The following is a 19,743-nucleotide window of genomic DNA, read 5'->3' as shown; positions in this document are numbered from 1 at the left end:
TTTTTATCTGGCTCCGACTTGATATAGTTTGCGAGATTGTCAAGCACCAACAGATTTTCTACCGCAAAACTCCACTGATCATAATTCTGACGTCCTGTCAGCTTCTCAATACTTTGAAAATAGTTTACAGCCATATTTCCACGAAAAGTCAACAATTTTCGACTGTTTTATACTAAATTTACACAGTAAAAACCGAAAAATATATGGATATTCGCCCATAACCTATTAAAACACGTTGCTTTTCGCAATAGACAAAAGAATAATCTTTATTGTATTTGAAATGTTACACATTGTTTCAATATAGATGGCGCCACTAGACACATTTGATAATTTTGTTATCATTATTCTAATAACGCATACTAAACGTATGGGTACGATTGAAGATATAAAAACGCTTGAATCATCCGCATCCACTTGCGTCCCAATGAACATCTTTTTGTAAGAACTATGCCCTGAACTGCCATCAAAGCCCCACTTTGAAATCAACCGCAAATTGTTTGATTGTTTACTTTTTAAACCACAAATGATTTCTTTTTGCACATTGATCACACGTTCAGAAGTGTGATTCAAAAGAGCTTGAACAGTTACTTCTGCAGATGTAGCAGTGATTGTTATGTCTTCTTTTTTTGGATAGCACGCTTTTTTTTGCTTCAAGTACTATATTGTATGGTGGAAACCTTTCAGGATCTTTGGATCTTATGACACTGGACTGGTGCTTTGTAAGCTTGGCTTCCACCATGGTTGAGAGGGCTTCCTCCCCAGACATCCGTCTAGAGTGAGTATCTTCGAATACCTCGTACGCTTGTCTGTACTTAGATGCACGCCTAGGTGAACGAATGATGTCTTCTAATAATTTTGATGCAACCGGTTGTACAGAAGCTCTCAAATTCATTTTTGTTGCAAACGCCAAATGAGAAAGAGGTGAATTTTTCCGAAGATCTTTAGTTTTTAAGCGTTTGGATCGGTCAGAACTCTGTTCAAATTGTATTTCCGGGCGACCGCTTCTATGTTGTTTCCCATATAATGTAAAACTGATATTTATATATTGTTTTTGTGTTTAATTCGTAGAACTCCATTTAATTTTTTATAAATTTAATTTAGATTAAATTTGATAATATTATTATTAAGTTCTGCAAGTGTTTTAGTTTTTTATTATTGTGACAGCTGTTTCGGCTTACAAGGCCATTTTCAAACTGTGGTTAGTCCACATTGAGACGACGTTTTTATACTATTTCAAATGTAAATTTTGAAGGTGCATACATTGATTTATTACTGGTTACACCGATGACATGATCTATTGTTGGTTAAACCAATCTATGTTTTCCCCTCAGTAAATGGTAATGGGTTCTTAATTATTTACTAATGACTTTATTGCTATGAATTATTTGGGTGCATTATACTGCTTGGGTTTTGTGAAAATACTAAGAAGTGGTGAGTAAATTATTTTCCGTACTTTATTAATTAGTGTTAAATTTGGGTCATTCGTTCGTTTATTGATTTCTAATTGTTCAAGTAAATTTAATCTAATGCCCTTTTTTTCTATATGCAATGGTTTAGGACCCTTGTTGTTAAGTGGGTTATGATTATTCACCAAGAGATGTTCTGCGAATTTCGAGGATGTGTTTTTATTATTATAACATCGTATATGTTCTTGGAATCTAGTTGAGAATGCCCTCCCCGTTTGTCCGATGTAAGTGGCGTTACAATCGGCGTGGTCACATTTTAATTCATATATGCCACTGTTATTGAGTATAGGGATTTTACTTTTAGAGTTTTTAAGGCTTGTTCCTAAATTATTGTTTGTTCGAAAAGCTATATTTAAACCACATTTTTTAATTTCTTTCGCAATTTTTTCAGATATTGGGCCGAGGAATTCGAGACATGCAAATTTTTCTATATTTTTGTTATTTACCGGATATATTAAATTGATTTTATTTTTATATTTCTTATTTTTTATTATTTTTTCAATGTTATTTGCCTCATAGCCGTTATTAATCGCGATCGTTTTTATCGTTTCCTTTTCTTTTACATAAGCTTTATTGTCTAAGGGAATGTTAATGAGTCTATGTACCATTGAATGGTACGCTGATAATTTATGAGACCAAGGATGATTTGAATTTGAATTTATTGTTGTATCTGTAAAAGTTGGTTTTCTAAATATTTGAAAGGTATGTTTATTATTACTTTTACCAATTGTCAGATCTAAAAAGTTTATTTTACCTTCAATCTCATGTTCAACTGTGAAGCAGATTTTATTATTAACGGTGTTGGCCCAATTAGTAAAGATATCTAACTGTCGGTTGGTACCATTCCAACATATAAGGATGTCGTCTACGTATCGTCTACGTAAATGTGACCACGCCGATTGTAACGCCACTTACATCGGACAAACGGGGAGGGCATTCTCAACTAGATTCCAAGAACATATACGATGTTATAATAATAAAAACACATCCTCGAAATTCGCAGAACATCTCTTGGTGAATAATCATAACCCACTTAACAACAAGGGTCCTAAACCATTGCATATAGAAAAAAGGGCATTAGATTAAATTTACTTGAACAATTAGAAATCAATAAACGAACGAATGACCCAAATTTAACACTAATTAATAAAGTACGGAAAATAATTTACTCACCACTTCTTAGTATTTTCACAAAACCCAAGCAGTATAATGCACCCAAATAATTCATAGCAATAAAGTCATTAGTAAATAATTAAGAACCCATTACCATTTACTGAGGGGAAAACATAGATTGGTTTAACCAACAATAGATCATGTCATCGGTGTAACCAGTAATAAATCAATGTATGCACCTTCAAAATTTACATTTGAAATAGTATAAAAACGTCGTCTCAATGTGGACTAACCACAGTTTGAAAATGGCCTTGTAAGCCGAAACAGCTGTCACAATAATAAAAAACTAAAACACTTGCAGAACTTAATAATAATATTATCAAATTTAATCTAAATTAAATTTATAAAAAAATTAAATGGAGTTCTACGAATTAAACACAAAAACAATAAATAAATTAAAGGTAGTTGATATAGCTACCCTTGTGATCTTATATAGACGACTTAAACTCAAACATCGAAAAATAGTTCAAAATTTGTGGTTTAACCAAGAGTGCTTGAAGTGTAATGTGATTCCGAAGTTCGTGCAGATCTCCATCAAAAGTACATCTACGGCAGCCATAGCCACTGTGGTGAGAGCACAGAGGATATGGCTGAAGGAAGAAACAAAGGAGTGCTGTCGGAAACGGGACACATTGCTTCACTACATAAAGGTGATCCATTCAGAATTAACATTTAAACTTCACGCATGGGAATTTGATACCCTAGATTTTGATACACGTGAACATATTAACGGAATTATATTTGAAAAATTTAAAACACAACAAAATAAACTTCAAAATTTGATTGATAACAAAAATAAAAGTTCGAAAATAACTAAGATTCCCACCAGGAAAAATATAGAATTTTATAAAAAAACTGTGAATTTGTCAAACACTGCATTTGAAACGGATGAAAATAATTTATTAGATAAAGGCTTTAAATATAAAATCCCTAGCGAAGTAACGCCCAAACAAATAGAATCATTAGCTATCGACACTGAAATTTCTCTACGTAAAGTGGAAAATAATAATTTAACAAAACACGTCACGGCAGTTATTTTAGAAAAAACACTAAAATCGATAAACAATAAAAATAAATATGCTGTCAGTACAGAAACCCGAACATTGAAAGAAATTAGAGATAAAATTAAAAATAATAATCTTACTATAACCAAAGCTGACAAAGGTAACTCAATCGTTATTTTAGATAGAATTGATTACATCAGTAAGGTGGAAGACTTCTTGTTACCAGAAGATTTTAAAATTTTAACTAAGGATCCAACCAATAAAATTGTCAATAACGTCAACATCCTTATAAATAATTGCAATGCCATATTTCCCACCGAATGGTCAAAGAAAAACGTAAGGGTCATGAACCCAAGAGCCCCAGCTCTGTATGGCCAACCTAAGCTCCATAAAGCGAATAATCCAATAAGGCCCGTAGTATCTTTTATTAACGCCCCTACATCAAACCTGGCTAAAAGACTTAACTTCATCTTCAAAAAATTAACAAATTTTTCACCACGTTACAGTGTCAAAAACTCGATAGAACTAGTTAATAAAATAAAAAATTTTAATCTCCCGCATAACTGTAAATTCATTTCTCTAGACGTAAAATCCCTATTTACCAACATCCCCATTAACCTTTTGAACGCGTTAATTTGCTCCGTTTTATCTATACCCGTACGCGGTACATATTTTCAAATACCTATGCACGCAATTAAATGTCAAATTATAGCATTCTGGCATTATTTATTGGACTATATAGACAGAACAGATTATTCTCCACAATATGAAAACAAATCCTCGTGTTTCAACACTCTTAGATGTTTATAAAAACAAAAACATAAAATTTCATTCAAAGACGTACTGTATCTTTTGAATGTGGTCCCGCCATTCACTCGCCGTGTGTGTAATTAGGCCACTGCGTTGATAGACATAAGTGGGACACCATGATCACTTATCATTTTTAGTTCTGAAAACTTTTTCTCAAACTCTTTTCTAAACTCAACACTTAAAAATAACACATAAATTTTATATCACTTAATAAATATTGTTTTTTAAGCACTTTAGAGGAATCTCTGTCTGTCACATTTTTTTGGAACTATGGTAAACTTTAAAACAGGGTTCGATACATAAAGACACACCACATTCTTTACATACGTATCTCGTTAACTGCATTTTTTTATTTTTCAATCGGCATACACGACATCGTCTACGCGGTTTTTTTATTTTGCCAGTTGATGGAATCAATTCGGCCATATGCTTAGCGGCATATTTAGGCAAAACCCGAAACGGGTTGAGGTGGGCTGATGTATTAGGCTCTGGTATTTGAGAAATCTCTGGTTTATATTTCTCAACTAGTTGCATAATAACCGCCAATTGAAAATCTGCTAGAGATTTTTTTATACCTGTCACTTGGGTGTACAAAATAAATGAATTCAATAAATATAGGTCAAGTATGTGAAAAAATACTTTTTTATACCATTTTATGGTCTTCCTCATACAGGATAAACTGTTCAGCATCATGTCGCTTTTGTAAGTAAAAGTAAAACTGATAGGCGTCTCAAGCCATTTTTTATTTTGCATCACAAATTTAGCCTTAATTCGACGAGCAATTATCCATCTTGTTTTAAAGCGAAATTTGAAGCCCGCGATCTTTTTACCGAGTTTATCCAACCCTTCTTTAGGGCAATTGGTGAGGTTTATAAGTTTTTTTTTTCAAATATAAAAATCGTCTGTCCATCTGTTGGCACTTTGAATTTATCAGTATGTCAAATAACTCCCTTTGTCTCAGGAACAAATCCCTTGAAACCTAACCTGTGACAAAAATAATATTTATGAAGCACAAAAATTAAATAGTAAGTAAATTATGGAAAAATTACTGGACCGAAAAGGGGCATAAAAGTAGCAAGATTTTTTTTCTTAATATAATTCTAAAATAGTTTAGCTACAAAAGTGTATCAGCACTTTTACGAAATTCTAGGAAATATGTAACTATAACCTTAACTGTTTAAGAATTTATCGTATTTTTTTTTCAAATTTCACCAGATATTTTTAAAAAATATATCGCAAATTTGTCACAATAGAAAATGAAAAAAAAAACATTCCGTATTTAGCACATACCTGAAGGTATTGGATCCATGTTGAAAAAAATATGCCAGCAAGCGTTATACAAAGTTATCACTCCCTATATATTGTATTATAAATGTTTCACTTTCACACAAAGGCCTTGCCTGCTCGGGAAGCCGATCTTTAGTGACGTGGTACGCAGCGACGAAACATTTTGCCGAGTTCGGTAGTGGGGGGAAAGATGCTCTAGGATGTGTCGTCAAGATATAGCAACAAAATTTAGTGGTCCCTGTAATTTGAAATTTTGAATTGTTTCCAATGCTCCCATACTGGTAAAACCATAGTGCGCTGGTCGCAGGTGTGCAGACTGCGCTTTGGCAAGACAGATGATACTATTGGCTACCATAGTGCGGGCATGTGCCTACTATGGTGGCTGTAGAAACAAAAAACTGCAATCATATAAATTTTTATGAACAAAGAAACACAAAAAAATGACTGATTACAAAACATCAACTTTTCTTTACTTTCTATAAATATAATTTAATTGTGTTATATACATAAACCTTCCGGAAGAAATTCTCTAAAGGGTAGTAAAAACCCTGTCAAAATACGTTGCGTAGTTTAGAAGAACTAAGCGCACAAACAGACAGACACGGAAAGCAACTTTATTTTATACTTTTCGGAGATAAGTTATAGTCAATATTTTCGCCAATCTCATTTTTAGAATTATTTTTCGCTAATAAAATAATATCCGTTGTTTTCGAGTGGGCATGCCAACAGATCGTATGAGAATTCTCGCTTCCATTTCACCTTAATGTGGAAACATATAAACTGTTTTTAAAGCCAACGAATCCACCGATGTTTCTGCATTTTTTAATTCATAAAAATCATCTTCCTACAGCTTCACTTACATGCTATCGCTCAAGGACGTTAGCGGTGCTAACCACAAATGGGAAGCTATCGCTTAAGGCCAAGTATAATAGGTACCCTGTTCAGAACGAAACTACAACAATGCCCCCCAGCGGAGGAACTAGGTTTTACTAGCCATTTAAAGACAGTTCTGTACTAAAAAAGTTCTATTGAAATTCGTAAGATGTCACTAATTATAACTGACTTATATTGTATGTCAATATTTGATTTTTTAAAACACTTTCCCACTGCAGAAGGCTCCGCGCTGACATAAAAAAATACAATAGGTAGGTACGTCAATGCGCTGTGACCGTAATAAAAAACGTGCTTGAAGACTATTCAAGAGTAAAAAATGCATGTTTTGAAGGATAACAAAAAAATGATTTTTTTAAGCTTTTTTTAATAAGGATCATAGAAGAAAATAACGGTGCCTAAGTAAATAATATGTAATGCTTTATTAAAAACAATGTCATGACACAAGTAAAAATAAATTACTACTAAATGGCTACTTATAAATTCACATATTTATAAGTAGCATGTGATAAAAAAAATTAAAAATTATAAAAATATGGGATTCGAACCCGGGTCCTGCATAACGAGAATCGAACGCTCTGCCTCTAGACCGCGAGGAGAGATATCTTGCGCGACGAGAACCGCGTATACAACGTGTACTCCTCAATTGACTTGTCCCGCGCAATTTTAAATTTTGAAAAACTCACTTACGGCTGTGTTTTTTACTAAAAAAACTTGTCACGCACGTCTGCGAGGGTAATTAGTCGCGTTATCGGCCTTGAGTCACTTGACGGTCATGAGTCGGTTTTACTCCGGTCCTCGAAAATGCATAATGCGCGTAAAGAAGTTTCACTTCAATATATAAAAATCGTATGTAAAGTACATTAAATTTGAAATAAAAAATTATGAACGTATATATCATGTACCAAATAAGAATCAGCTAAGCACACCTCACAATAAATGTAATATTATTTTACTTATACAATAAAAAATTGTGAAGACGAACCGTATCAACCTAACTCGATGAACATCTCTGATGCCTGTCCTCAAAATCAATGACAAAACATATTTACATAATATACACAAGTGTGTGTGCGCATGTCCACGTCGAAAACTAACACATGTATAAACACGTGCACAGCAAGACCGTTTGTCAATTTATAACAAATTACTGGCAAACTTCTTCGTATATACAAGTAGGTATTATCTTCACTGACTGATGACACGCAAGATTTTGTTGAAAATTCCAAGTGTCGTTCCGTGATTAACGCCATCTGTTGACATATTTAAAAATAAGCCTTCAGTTCTAATTTCTGCCGTAGTAGCTGAATTAATGTCGCCACTTTACGGCAACATAATTTATTATTTTAATAAACTCGAAACTCTTAAACAAATGGTAATTTAAAAATGTGAAAATAATTTTAAAAAGTGGACAAAAATAATAGAAACTATTCCTCGTTCCTTTTTTTAGAATAAATTTAACCAAAGTTTAGTAAACCGCATTTACAAAAACATTAAAGATAGTGCCTAGGAAATAATTATACCACAACCTTATTCTTTTTTTTTTTTTAATTTCTGAACGAAGTCTTGAAGAAAAACCTTCAAGGTATTTTTTGAGGATATTCAAAATTTAAAATATTTTTTGAACAATACGAAAGGAGGGCCATAAAAAGGTCATATTTCTGATTTAATTGTGATAAATGCTAAGTATTTATAAATTATAAAAATTTTTTCTGGCTAAGAACATCATATTTACCGTATTGCGTAATAATATTTTCATTATTTCGAATTGATAAATTACTAGACACCGCCTTAAGTGGATAATTGGCTTGCGTAATAACAACTTGTGAGTGTACAAGAATGGGGGATGATGTTCTATTCTTTATTATGTTACTTCCGTAACGCAAATCAAAGAAGATAAACAATTTATAGTTTTATTTATTATCAATATTAATCATTAAACATAAAAATTTGCATTGCATTTAACTAATACACTCATTGAATATCAATGGACTAAGACATTTTGAAAATACACAGTTCTACGAAAGATATTTCGGAAAAGTAGGACATATTGAGTATCTCTTAATATAAGTCATTTACACCCTTACTTATGTCTGGCCTACTTTGAATAAGACTAGAAATTAAACTTAAATAATAGCACAGTAAAAAAAATATATAATTATCCAACTTAAATTCTGATTATGCTTACTATTTTGCATATTTAAAATAATTATAGGTAGGTGCCAAGAACGAGTTGTTTGGCGTTCCTTTCTCTCTGCTGACCCCAAATGGCGTAATTGTTAGTTAATTAGTTATGTATTATACTGAAACCAAACCTAATTACTGCAAAGATTTAAGTAAAACGATTATTTTTTATTTATTATTATATTTATTATATAAGTACATTTTTGTTTATTTGTTACAATATAAGATCAATATTTCAGGACCCCTCTTAGCTTAGCTTAATTAGCTTGTGGCTGGAAGAGGAGTGTACATTGTTTTATTACAATACGTAAGTAATTAAAAATTAAATGATTTTAAACTTATTTGAAGTGAGTAAAAGATTAATTATAAGATTTATTATTCTTAAGATTAATTCAATTGGAAACATTTTTATTTTTTGTAAGTTTGTCTTTAAAATATTTTTTCACAGTGTTTATTATTTGGATGTTATCATTAATGTTTCTAATTTCTTCAGGTAGTCGATTGAAAAAAATTCTTGCCCGGTAAGTGTAATAATTTTGTGCAAAGGAAGTGTTTAATTTTGGGCATGGAAAAATATATTTAAGTCTAGTACGGTTTTCAGTTAGAAATTGATATTTGTCTTTTTCTTTTATGATTTGAATTAATGCATTTTTAGTATAAAGATCTTTAAATGACGTCACTTGAAATTCTTCGAATAATCGATCCGTTGGGTAATCGGAAGGTTTTCGTAATATTATTTTAATTATTAACCTTTGTACCACTTCTATTGGAGTAAGGTTAGTTTTGTATGTGGATCCCCAACTAATGATACCATATTGTAGCGTTGATTGGACCAAGGCATAATATATTAAATATAGGTTTTTTAAAGACAAAAAATTTCTGATTCTTAAAAATACATATATCAGTTTTCTGATTTTTTTTACAATTTGACATATTTGTTCCTTCCAATTCAAATTTTTATCGATAATTACTCCTAGATATTTGATTGTGTTTGTGTTTTTTAGTATTGTGCAGTTTTGGAGACAGTTATTTTTATTATGTATTTTGGAATTGTCATGAATGATAATGTTAAAATTTTTAGGGATGTCTTTTGTGTGTATTGCAAATGGAATTACATATGTTTTATCGCTATTTAGTGATAGCAAATTAAGGTCGAAGAAATTCTTAAGAGTATTTATGTCTTCAGTGGCTTTAAGTTTTACGTTTTCCCAAGTTTTTTCGCTTATTATTAGAACTGTGTCGTCGGCATACGAAGTAATTTGGCCATGTAGTGGTTGAAAGAAAATGTCGTTAACATATCGCACCTCCGGTGCTAAACTGTCACTTATGCAAATAATGTAATTTTTCAGGAGAAGCGTTTGAAAATTCGACATCCTATTATAATGTATAGTTCTTCTTGTCTAAAAAATGAACTGGTAATTATTTAAACTACAACTTTAAACTTCATATCAAAGTAAAAGCAAACGTCTCACAACTTTGTAATAAAAAAATAAAAACATTTTAAATTTACAACCCTCCCAGAAGTGACATTATGGCACTAGAAAACAATTTACCAGGCAATTATGTCATAACAATCAAAACACGATATCATACTTTTCTAAAGTTTTATTAATTAAAATATCAAAGCAGTATAACAAACTTTCTTAATTCTACATTATAGAACTTTACTATTAATCAGACTTTTTAATCTCAGTCTTCTTACCATTTTACGAACGGTTTTCAGCGATGTTTCATATTAAATCAGTCATTGGTCACGTATGGTTCCTATTTAAATTTCACACACTTATTTAGTATTATTTTAATTAGCATTAATTTTGTACTAATTGGGTACTCTTAAAAAAACAAAAACCTTAAAGTTATTGTCACATTCCCAGGAAAATCAGGGAGTCTTTAATGATGTGGTTTCAATAAACTTGTTTTCCCTGCAAGTGGAAATGTGACTTTATAGAATGTTAGAAGCACAAAAAATTAAATGATATCATTATAGAAACTTTCATAGTATCTTGGTATGATATTTGCCTCCACTAATTGCAATAAATCACGCTTTTTCCGTTCTGTAATTGGTATTTTTGAAGTGTATGCTTGCTTGAAGGGAATGTCATCTATTCTTTGGGCGTTGCCTCTACTTCCGCGTAAATTTTTTCCTCTTGGTTGAATTATAGCTTTTGCTTCCTCCCAGTTTTCAGTTTTGTAAATTGTTCGATATTGGTAATTTTCACAATTCTTTGTGAATTTAATGCATTTAATATCACCAGTTTTGATTACATCTCCGTTTAAATTTTTGCTATATTGAACTTCATGTTTTCCTCAAGTGACTTCAAATCAAAGAAATCATCGTAATTCATTTCTTTTACAACAAATGGTTTACCAGTCTTCTTCACCCCACGAATCAGGAACATTGTCACAATAGGCCACTTGCAAGGATTTTCTAATGACTTGGAAAAAAATGAGTGGATAGATTTCTCTACTAAGATTACGAAAATGTTACTCAAAAAATTTTGAAATGTATAGTTTTTTTTAAATAAAATAAATAAATCTGTTATTTTTGGCTTGTGACGTCACCACTTGAAAATGTTCCGTCTCCAATATTATTGAATTAATTTTTGTAAAATTCCACACTGATTATTTTTTTTATATGGCAACACCTTGATTTCCGGCGACTTGTGAATTTGAATATTGACACTTGTTTGGGGTTTGGCTGTTTGTATTGTAGTCCGCTAACTTTGTTGAGAAATTAAGCATATATTATTTGGAAATGATTGAAGTAGGTTTTGTTCAGGGTCAGTCTGACAATTTGCCGAACATAGATTCATTTATGATGGCTACTTTTCTAAGTAATAATATGAATTTCATTGGAAGCGAAATTAGAAATGTCAAAACAAAAAGGTTAGTATTTTTTCTGTATCTTCTAATATACGAATATTATGTTATATATTTTGACAACATTTAATATGTACTTATATATTATGTTTCCATCAATTATTATTATTAAGACAATTGTTAACATTCAGTTATATGCAACTGTCTTTTGTTTTCAACGTGTTATTATTATATATTTTAAAGGTCTGCACGTGAAAGTTATGGTGATAATGCTATCGGGTATGTGCAGGTAAAAAGAGAAGGTCCTATCTGCACAGTGAAAGCAAAAATAACCCCCGAGCACCGTGTCCGCCAAAAAGCATACTCTGTTGTACTTTTGTGTGATGAGATGGAAGATGAAATACAAGTCTTAGAATGTCAAGACTGTGCAGCTTCTAGAGGTTAGTTGAACTGTATGTCGCTATATTGTAAAATATGTTTCTCTCCTCTAACCTCTACACTCTTCTACCCTATGGAGATGTGGGGAAGAGCAAACTCTTGTGTGATGTAACAAACACAGAATCATTGCGAGGGTCTCTGCCAGCTACCTGTTGACAAATAATTTATATTTGGAACATTTTGCTTTCAGGTGGCTGTAAACATGCACTGGCATTTCTAACATGGCTCCATAGGAGAAGTGAAGAACCAGCGTCGACATCTGTCGACTGTTATTGGAGAAAATCAAAGTTATCGTGTGTCGGAACCTCCCAAAAGTTCATTCTGGCATCCCAAGTTGGCAAGAACGCAGTAAAAAGCGTGGAAAAAGGTAATGGAGATTTCCTGGCAGCAGTACTCCAAAGGAGTCTTAAGGAGGGGCTTCGATGCCAACTGACTCAACTTTACATGGATCCGAAGCCCACTGACTGTTTGTCCATGCACAGGATGATTTCTGCTTTTAAGAAAACACGAAACCTGCACAATACAAGTGCTACAGATTTCATCAATTTTATTACATGTGATCTAAATATTCCTCCAAATATCTTCGAGGAAGTTTTTTCATTAACAAGAAAGCAGGCTAACTGCCCGTTATGGTACGAAATGCGATATGGCAGAATTACTGCATCCAAACTATACGAGGCAGCTAACTGCAAAACATTGGATGGAACATTGACTGAAGTCATCTTAGGGGCAGCCAAGATTCCAGACACAAAGGCTATGCAACGAGGTCGGCTTTTAGAACCTTTGGTGTTAAAGGTACTAGCAAACCAACTGGGACACAAATATAAAGAATGTGGTTTCAAAATCAGTTGCAAATTACCAATTATCGGTGGCTCCCCGGATGCAGTCACTGATGATTATATTGTTGAGGTCAAGTGTCCAGTCAAACATAGTACAATGAAAAATTACTTTTTTGAGGGTGTTGTTGCCAGAAAGTATTATGCACAAATGCAAATACAAATGTTCGTACTGAACAAATTCAAGGGAGTGTTTTGTGTTGCTGAACCCAACTTTGAATCATCTGGCAAAATAAATGTTTTCCACATCGATTACGATGAAGAATTCTGTGTCGAAGCTATTAATAAAGCCATGCTGTTTTGGTCCAGAGCTATATTTCCTGTACTTAAAAAAAATGTATAGGTATACATTATTTGAAATAAATCACGTATTTACTGCACTACACTCGCTTCTTTATTCATAATAATACATGATTATATTGATTATGTACAATAGCATCATATTATTTTCATCCCATCCATCATAGTATAATATGTATTTGTATAAAGTGACAGAAAAACAAAAACAAAAAGTTTACATAAGACATATTTTTACATTTATACCTAGTATTTATTTGATAATACGTACACATGTTATTGTATTATCGCATAGATTTTTTTTGTATTTATTATTGGAAGTAAGAAAATGATTACAAAGTGGAAATTCTAACACAAATAGAAATGTATTAAAAAGTGGAACATGATCACTTTGCTACAACACAACTGTATTTATATAAACTTGATGTAAAAGTAAGGCGTAATGAATGAATAGCAATCAATCCACTCTCAGTAAAATATTGGAAGCATTATTATAGTCAGTACTTGCACTGACTGGTAACGCTGGCCGCTAGATGGCGCTAGTGTAGCATGTTGCATTTCTTCGGGACAATACAAACAAACCTAATGGCGGGCTTTAATATTCTTTTTACGTGTGAGCATAAGAACAGTAAGGTCGTATGTAGGTTACTAAATATTTTATTTTCGACTTATATAATTTATTAACGTAAAATAAAGAAAACATTTCAAATAACATGCATTAAAAAAAACCAACCCACAGAAGTCACGGGGCTAGGAGGCGCTAGTATAGCATAATCAGAATGTATGGTAAATGTAAGAAGTTGAAGGTGTTATACATAAATTATTCTACAGTATTTGATATTATCCCTTTTGGTGGCTTCATTGCCTATAAACTCTAAGTAAAAGCTCCAACATATGTTTTTATAAAAAACACATACTGGCGCTATAATTACATAATATTATACACTTTAGACTTATTCTATATACATTACATGAAGGATAAACAAAATTACACTGGTACATATTATGAATATTTATATTCAAGTTAAAGTTTATATGATAATGAAGCGCACATAACATTTTAAACTAAGCATTAGCGTAGAGCACAAAACACTAAAAGACTAATAATATTAATAAGACTAATATGATCAAATTATTGGTTTTTGTAGATTTATGAGTCCACATGCAATCATAACAATATGGTCAACTTGTTGAGTCAAATGGAAGTCTATACAAGAATGTGGCTTTAGAATATTATACTCTCTGAGCCGGCTTATTACACGTTCAACGTGTATACGCAGTGCTGCTATTTGCTTGGATAACTTCACCTCTCTTTTAGTGCTATTTACACCTGTAACAACACTTGGTGGACGCACAAGTTGACAATGTTTGCCTTCTAAAATAGTAGCTAGTTGCTTAAAACCTCTATCTGCCATTACCGACATGCCTTCAGACAAGTTGTCCAAGAAGCCGCACTTTTCCACAATCATCATATCTGTAGTACGTCCACCAAAGCCCTTTGAAATGAAGTTAATAAAGCCATCAGGAGTGATTGATATAAGGTACTTGAGTGTATTGCATTTTTTATATTCTGACCAAGTTAGTGCCTGCTGCAGTGGATTTGATGGCTTCTCTATCTGAATTTCAAAACAGTCGATGATTGATACGACATGTTTGTATCTTGCTCTGAATGGAATTGGTAGTAAGGCTTCTATTGTTTCTGACTTAGGCCAAAATACCAGTTCTGCAAGATGACGAGATAACTTCGGTAAACTTTGCTTAAAGATTCTTGAAGCTTGAGCCTCAGAAAGGCCAAATTCATCACCTAAAATGCTGAAACTAGAGTTTAATTTAATTTTTTTTAAAACGATTAAAACATTTAAAATGTTTATATTTTCTAGGAGTGCTAGGGTTTTAACAATCCAATAAAAATCTTTAAGGATTCCTAAATACAGCTTTGGTTTGTTTTCAATATGCTGCAGAGTTAATTTCAATGACAGACTTTTGAAATCACTACTTGAACTACTATCAACGTACGAATCTGACGTAGCTTGTTGGGAGTATTCTGAACCAGATGCCGATTCCGAGGCAGAACTGTCTGGCTGAAGAGTGACATGCTTTAGTTGTACATTCTTGGTATTTTTATTATGCTTCACAGGAGAAGTACTTACGTCACGAGTAGTTAAACACTCGATTGGACCCCTACTGTGTTCTTTTCCTGTATTTGTCAATTTACTTTTGAATTTCTTTTTCAAATTGCATTGAATGGCTTTCGAATCAGTTGCGTTCTCAACTATCAACATGTGAAAGTTTTCTTCGGAGCTTGATGTATCTTGTGGTCCATCCACATGTTGTTGAAGTATTTGGAGTCCAGAGCATTGAGGCTTCTCGAGAGGAAACGACACTTCCAGTTCAACGTAGTCTTGAGGTTGATTGATGATCTGTTGTGGCACAGACTCATCCACATCAGACAGGCAAGGAGACATTGGCTCGAGACTTGCAACAAACACTTCACCGCCTTTAGATGAGCTTGGATGCTGATCCACCACATTGAGTAGATCTCGCCCATCAGCTCCAATTTGACATTCAAATTTATGAGGAATGGTTCCTTTTTTTAAAAGCACCCTTTTACTTAGATGTTGGGGCCATTTCCGAGCATCCACGCTTAACTGAAAATAAAAATACAACTTATCAAGAGACATTGTATTTATTCAATACAAACTTAACAATGCAAATATAATAAGTATCTTCATTTGAGAATAGCCTGCAAAAGTGTAACAATATTGTAATGTGTGTAGGCTTGTTGTCACTAGATAATAGACCCACCTACTCAACCTACTGTACTGTTCAGCAAACTATTCGTGAAGCATGCAACAAAGAAAAATATGTATTTTTTAAATATTGTGTTCAAACAATAATATTGTAAAAAATATACTTACATTAAAATGATCTTCACAGACATATCGTACGGTTTTATTTGACAGTTCACCCAATTGACTGGACCTATGAATTGCAATACACCATTGTTTTCTAATTGCTGAAATTCGCGGTACAACGAAAAATCTTTTTTCCTTAGTAGTCGCCGAAGTATTTGGGCACAAAGGAACCATACAATATTTATAATTATTTTTACGATCTCGGATCCTACGGTTACTACACGAATCCATGTTTAATTAAATAACAAAACAGTAACAAAACGCAGCGTTAGAATTGGAAGTACTTCGTTTTGACATGACAGATATTATTCAGAAGTGACAGATGTTATGATGTGAAAATCGTACAGATTATCCTTCCGTGGCGGCTGTCTTATGGGTATAATGGTGATGGTCCTGATTTTAACAAAATCAAATTTTATAATATATTATTATGAGTTTATGAGTACAAGAATAATTTAAATCGCAACATTTGGATAATATCAAACAAGAGGTACAATATCAAGTTATATGTTATATAACTAGAATGTGCAGCTGTTAAAAATAGTCTCATTGCAAAAACAAAAACCAACCTTGGTACATATAGAATATATAGGTACTTCGACCAACTAAATATATTTTATGAGAACCTTCTTTATACTTGTTTATATATTTCATATTGTTGATAAACCTTCCCCTTTAATTCATTTAATTTTATTTACATTAGGTTTTATTGTAAAATATTTGGATTAAGTGACTGAACATTATAATCGTATATATTCACCAATCCTATAATATTGTGTATAAGTATATTTATATTATATGTCATCTCATTTAATATGGCAGACTGAGATTGCAATATCCTCCCAGTACTGCTGGAATAAAACTTTAAATAAATTAATAAGGATTAATGATCAATAAGAAGGTTCAAGGAAAAAATATTTATGAGATGTAATATTTTTGGTATGCCTCGTTATTCTCCTCTGCCATTCGTGTGAAATGCGTCGTTTTTTTTTTAAATGTTTTTGGGCTATGTAATTATTTTGTTTTCGCACCCATAAATTATGTTCCGTCTTTCCGGTTTATGAAAAAATGGTCCGATTTTTCGGATTAAAATTTTCAAAAAATCGCCATGGTTTCAAAAATACGATTAAAAAAAAAAAAAAAATACAGAATGTCTTAGAATATTTGCCTAAACCGGAAAATAAAATAAAAAAATGGGGTGCAAGAGGCCTATTGTTAATCGAACAAAAACTTTATACCATAAAACATAAGGGTTGGGGAAACAATGTCACTACGTACACAAGTATCTTTATTATTTCATGTCACAACCAACTTAAGTGTTGTTATTGCTCCAAAATCATAAAAATGAATTGTCATAATTACCTTAGTGGCGTTGTAGCTCCAGGAGACTGCTATTCGTGCGGGGTGCCGCGCGCAACTAACCAATCAAACGTTGTTTCTCCCAGTGGAGGTTAGATTTGCACCAAAACCATAACGACATAACTACCCTCACGCGGAAATTATACGCACTACACAAACGACGATGACACACCAAGTAAAGAGGTACATTAGTTATTTTTTCTCATACTTAGATCAATTTTGACAAAACTTGCATAAGTGACAGTTTAGCACCGGAGGTGCGTATATGGTGAAGAGAATTGGTCCAAGTACTGTACCTTCCGGGATTCCAAAGTCCGAATGTTCTTTTATTTTTACGACTTGTGGTCGATTTTTTAGGTAGTTTGAAATCCATTTAATCGCGCTGTCTTTTATGCCTATATTATTCAGTTTTTTTAGTAGAATCTTATGCGATATGCTATCAAAGGCTTTCCTAAGATCAATAAATATACCTGCACATTTTTTACCTTTATCTAAAGATTCGTAAATGTTTGAAGTTACGTTAGCAATAGCATCTTGTGTGCTGAGAGATTTTATAAATCCAAACTGGTTTTTGTGTAGTATTTTATTATTATCTAGGAAATTGACTAATTGTTTTTTTACTATTTTTTCAAAGATTTTTCCTATGTTTGAAATTAAACAGATTGGTCGATAATTTGTTACTTGATGTGGATCTCCAGATTTGTAAATAGGTGAGATTATTGTATTTTTGTAGTTCGTTGGAAATATTCCTTTTGTTAAACTTAAGTTTATTAAGTGAGTGATTGGTTTTATTAAATAAGGTTTCATAGATTTTAACATATGTGCCGTAATAGAATCAAAACCGGGAGACGAACCTACTTTCATATTATCTATTATTTTTATGATTTCACATTCTGTTGTCGTTTCAAACGTTGAGAGTATATTACGTTCCTGTAAGTTTTCATTATTATGATTTTCCGGGATAAAAGATTTTTGGTTATTTTTCGCAAGATTTTTTCCGACATTAGCAAAAAAAGAGTTAAATATGTTTGCACATTGTTTAGGTTGCATATTGGCATCTATAATTTTGTTATCATGCTCAATATATTTTACTTTTTTTTTTTTTTTTTGTACTGTCAATAGCCAAATTAACTGTTTTCCACATTTGTTTTTGGTTATTTTCTGAAGATAATATTTTATTTTTAAAAAAATCTTCTTTACTTTTTTTAATATAGGCTGTTAATTTATTTTTATATTTTTTATATAAAATATATGCATTTTCATTTTGGGAATTTTTTAAAATTGTCTTGTAAAGTTTTTCTTTGTTTCTAATAGATATTATAAGTCCTTGGGTAATCCAAGGCTTTAAACATCTTAATTTAGATTTTATGTGTGTTGTTGTTTCATTTGTTGAATTTTTAATGTGTTGCGACAGGGTATTTTCAAAGTTAGTCGAACATGTTTCAGTGTCATCACTGTTTAAGACATTGTTCCAATCCTCTTTTTTTAGCTTTTCAGTGAGAATGGTCATATTAATGGTGGATTTTTTAGTTATTATATTATGTTTTTTTTGTTTAATATTGTTATTATATAGAAGTAAGCATGAATGATGGTCAGTTATGTTAGTTTTCCAAACAATTGATTTTAATTTGTGAAGATCTTTAATATTTACGTTTGTCCAGATATGATCTAAGCAGGATGGAGTATGTTCTTTTATTTCTCTTGTGTTTTTATTTATGCAAGATATGAAGTTTTGTTCAGTCATACAGTTAATGAATTCATTTTTGCAACCATTTTCAATTTTTTCATTAATGTTTAAGTTAAAATCACCTACAATGAAGCAAAGCTTATTTTTAAATTTCGATAATATGCATTTAAGGTCATTAACAAACGTAATTATATTCGAGCCGTGCGTTCTATAGATAGCTATTAGATGGTACATTGATTTGCCAAGTTTGAAATGTATTTCGATGCAGTTTACTAAATGTATTGGGTGTTCAATTATTTTAATAATACTAAATTTATTACTTGCAAATATTACTATTCTACTTTTTTTTTTTTTTTTTTTTTTTTTTTAATTTTTTTTTTAAACTAATATTTTGGTAGAAATATAATTGTATTCGGGTATTTTTATTATATATTTATTTCTATAATCTAAATAACCTACTCTTAAACGAATATTAAAGATTATTATCTAATCAAACTTTTTTACGAATACTGAAGCACCATATACAAGAATTCTTTTTACTGTTTGCACATTATCAATGCATTGTATATTTTATGC

General features: G+C 31.9%; 1 protein-coding gene across 1 annotated transcript; it reads right to left on the bottom strand.

The window, feature by feature from the left end:
* Nucleotides 1–13,467: 13,467 nt before the first annotated feature.
* LOC149409062 (uncharacterized) lies at nucleotides 13,468–15,671 on the bottom strand. The gene is made up of 2 exons (XM_089650187.1): nucleotides 15,487–15,671; nucleotides 13,468–15,024 (listed from the first exon to the last, which is right to left on the bottom strand). Exons 1-2 carry the CDS (start codon nucleotides 15,669–15,671, stop codon nucleotides 14,334–14,336), a joined length of 876 nt encoding a protein of 291 aa, XP_089506313.1. The 3' UTR covers nucleotides 13,468–14,333.
* Between the last annotated feature and the right edge of the window lie 4,072 nt (nucleotides 15,672–19,743).

Source organism: Hesperophylax consimilis, unplaced genomic scaffold (genome assembly GCF_061612785.1).
Source record: "Hesperophylax consimilis isolate HC1 unplaced genomic scaffold, BYU_Hcon_1.0 scaffold_37, whole genome shotgun sequence".
Classification (NCBI taxonomy): Eukaryota; Metazoa; Arthropoda; class Insecta; order Trichoptera; family Limnephilidae; genus Hesperophylax; species Hesperophylax consimilis.
The sequence above is the reverse complement of the archived record's forward strand: the minus strand, read 5'-3'. Positions and strand labels throughout refer to the sequence as shown.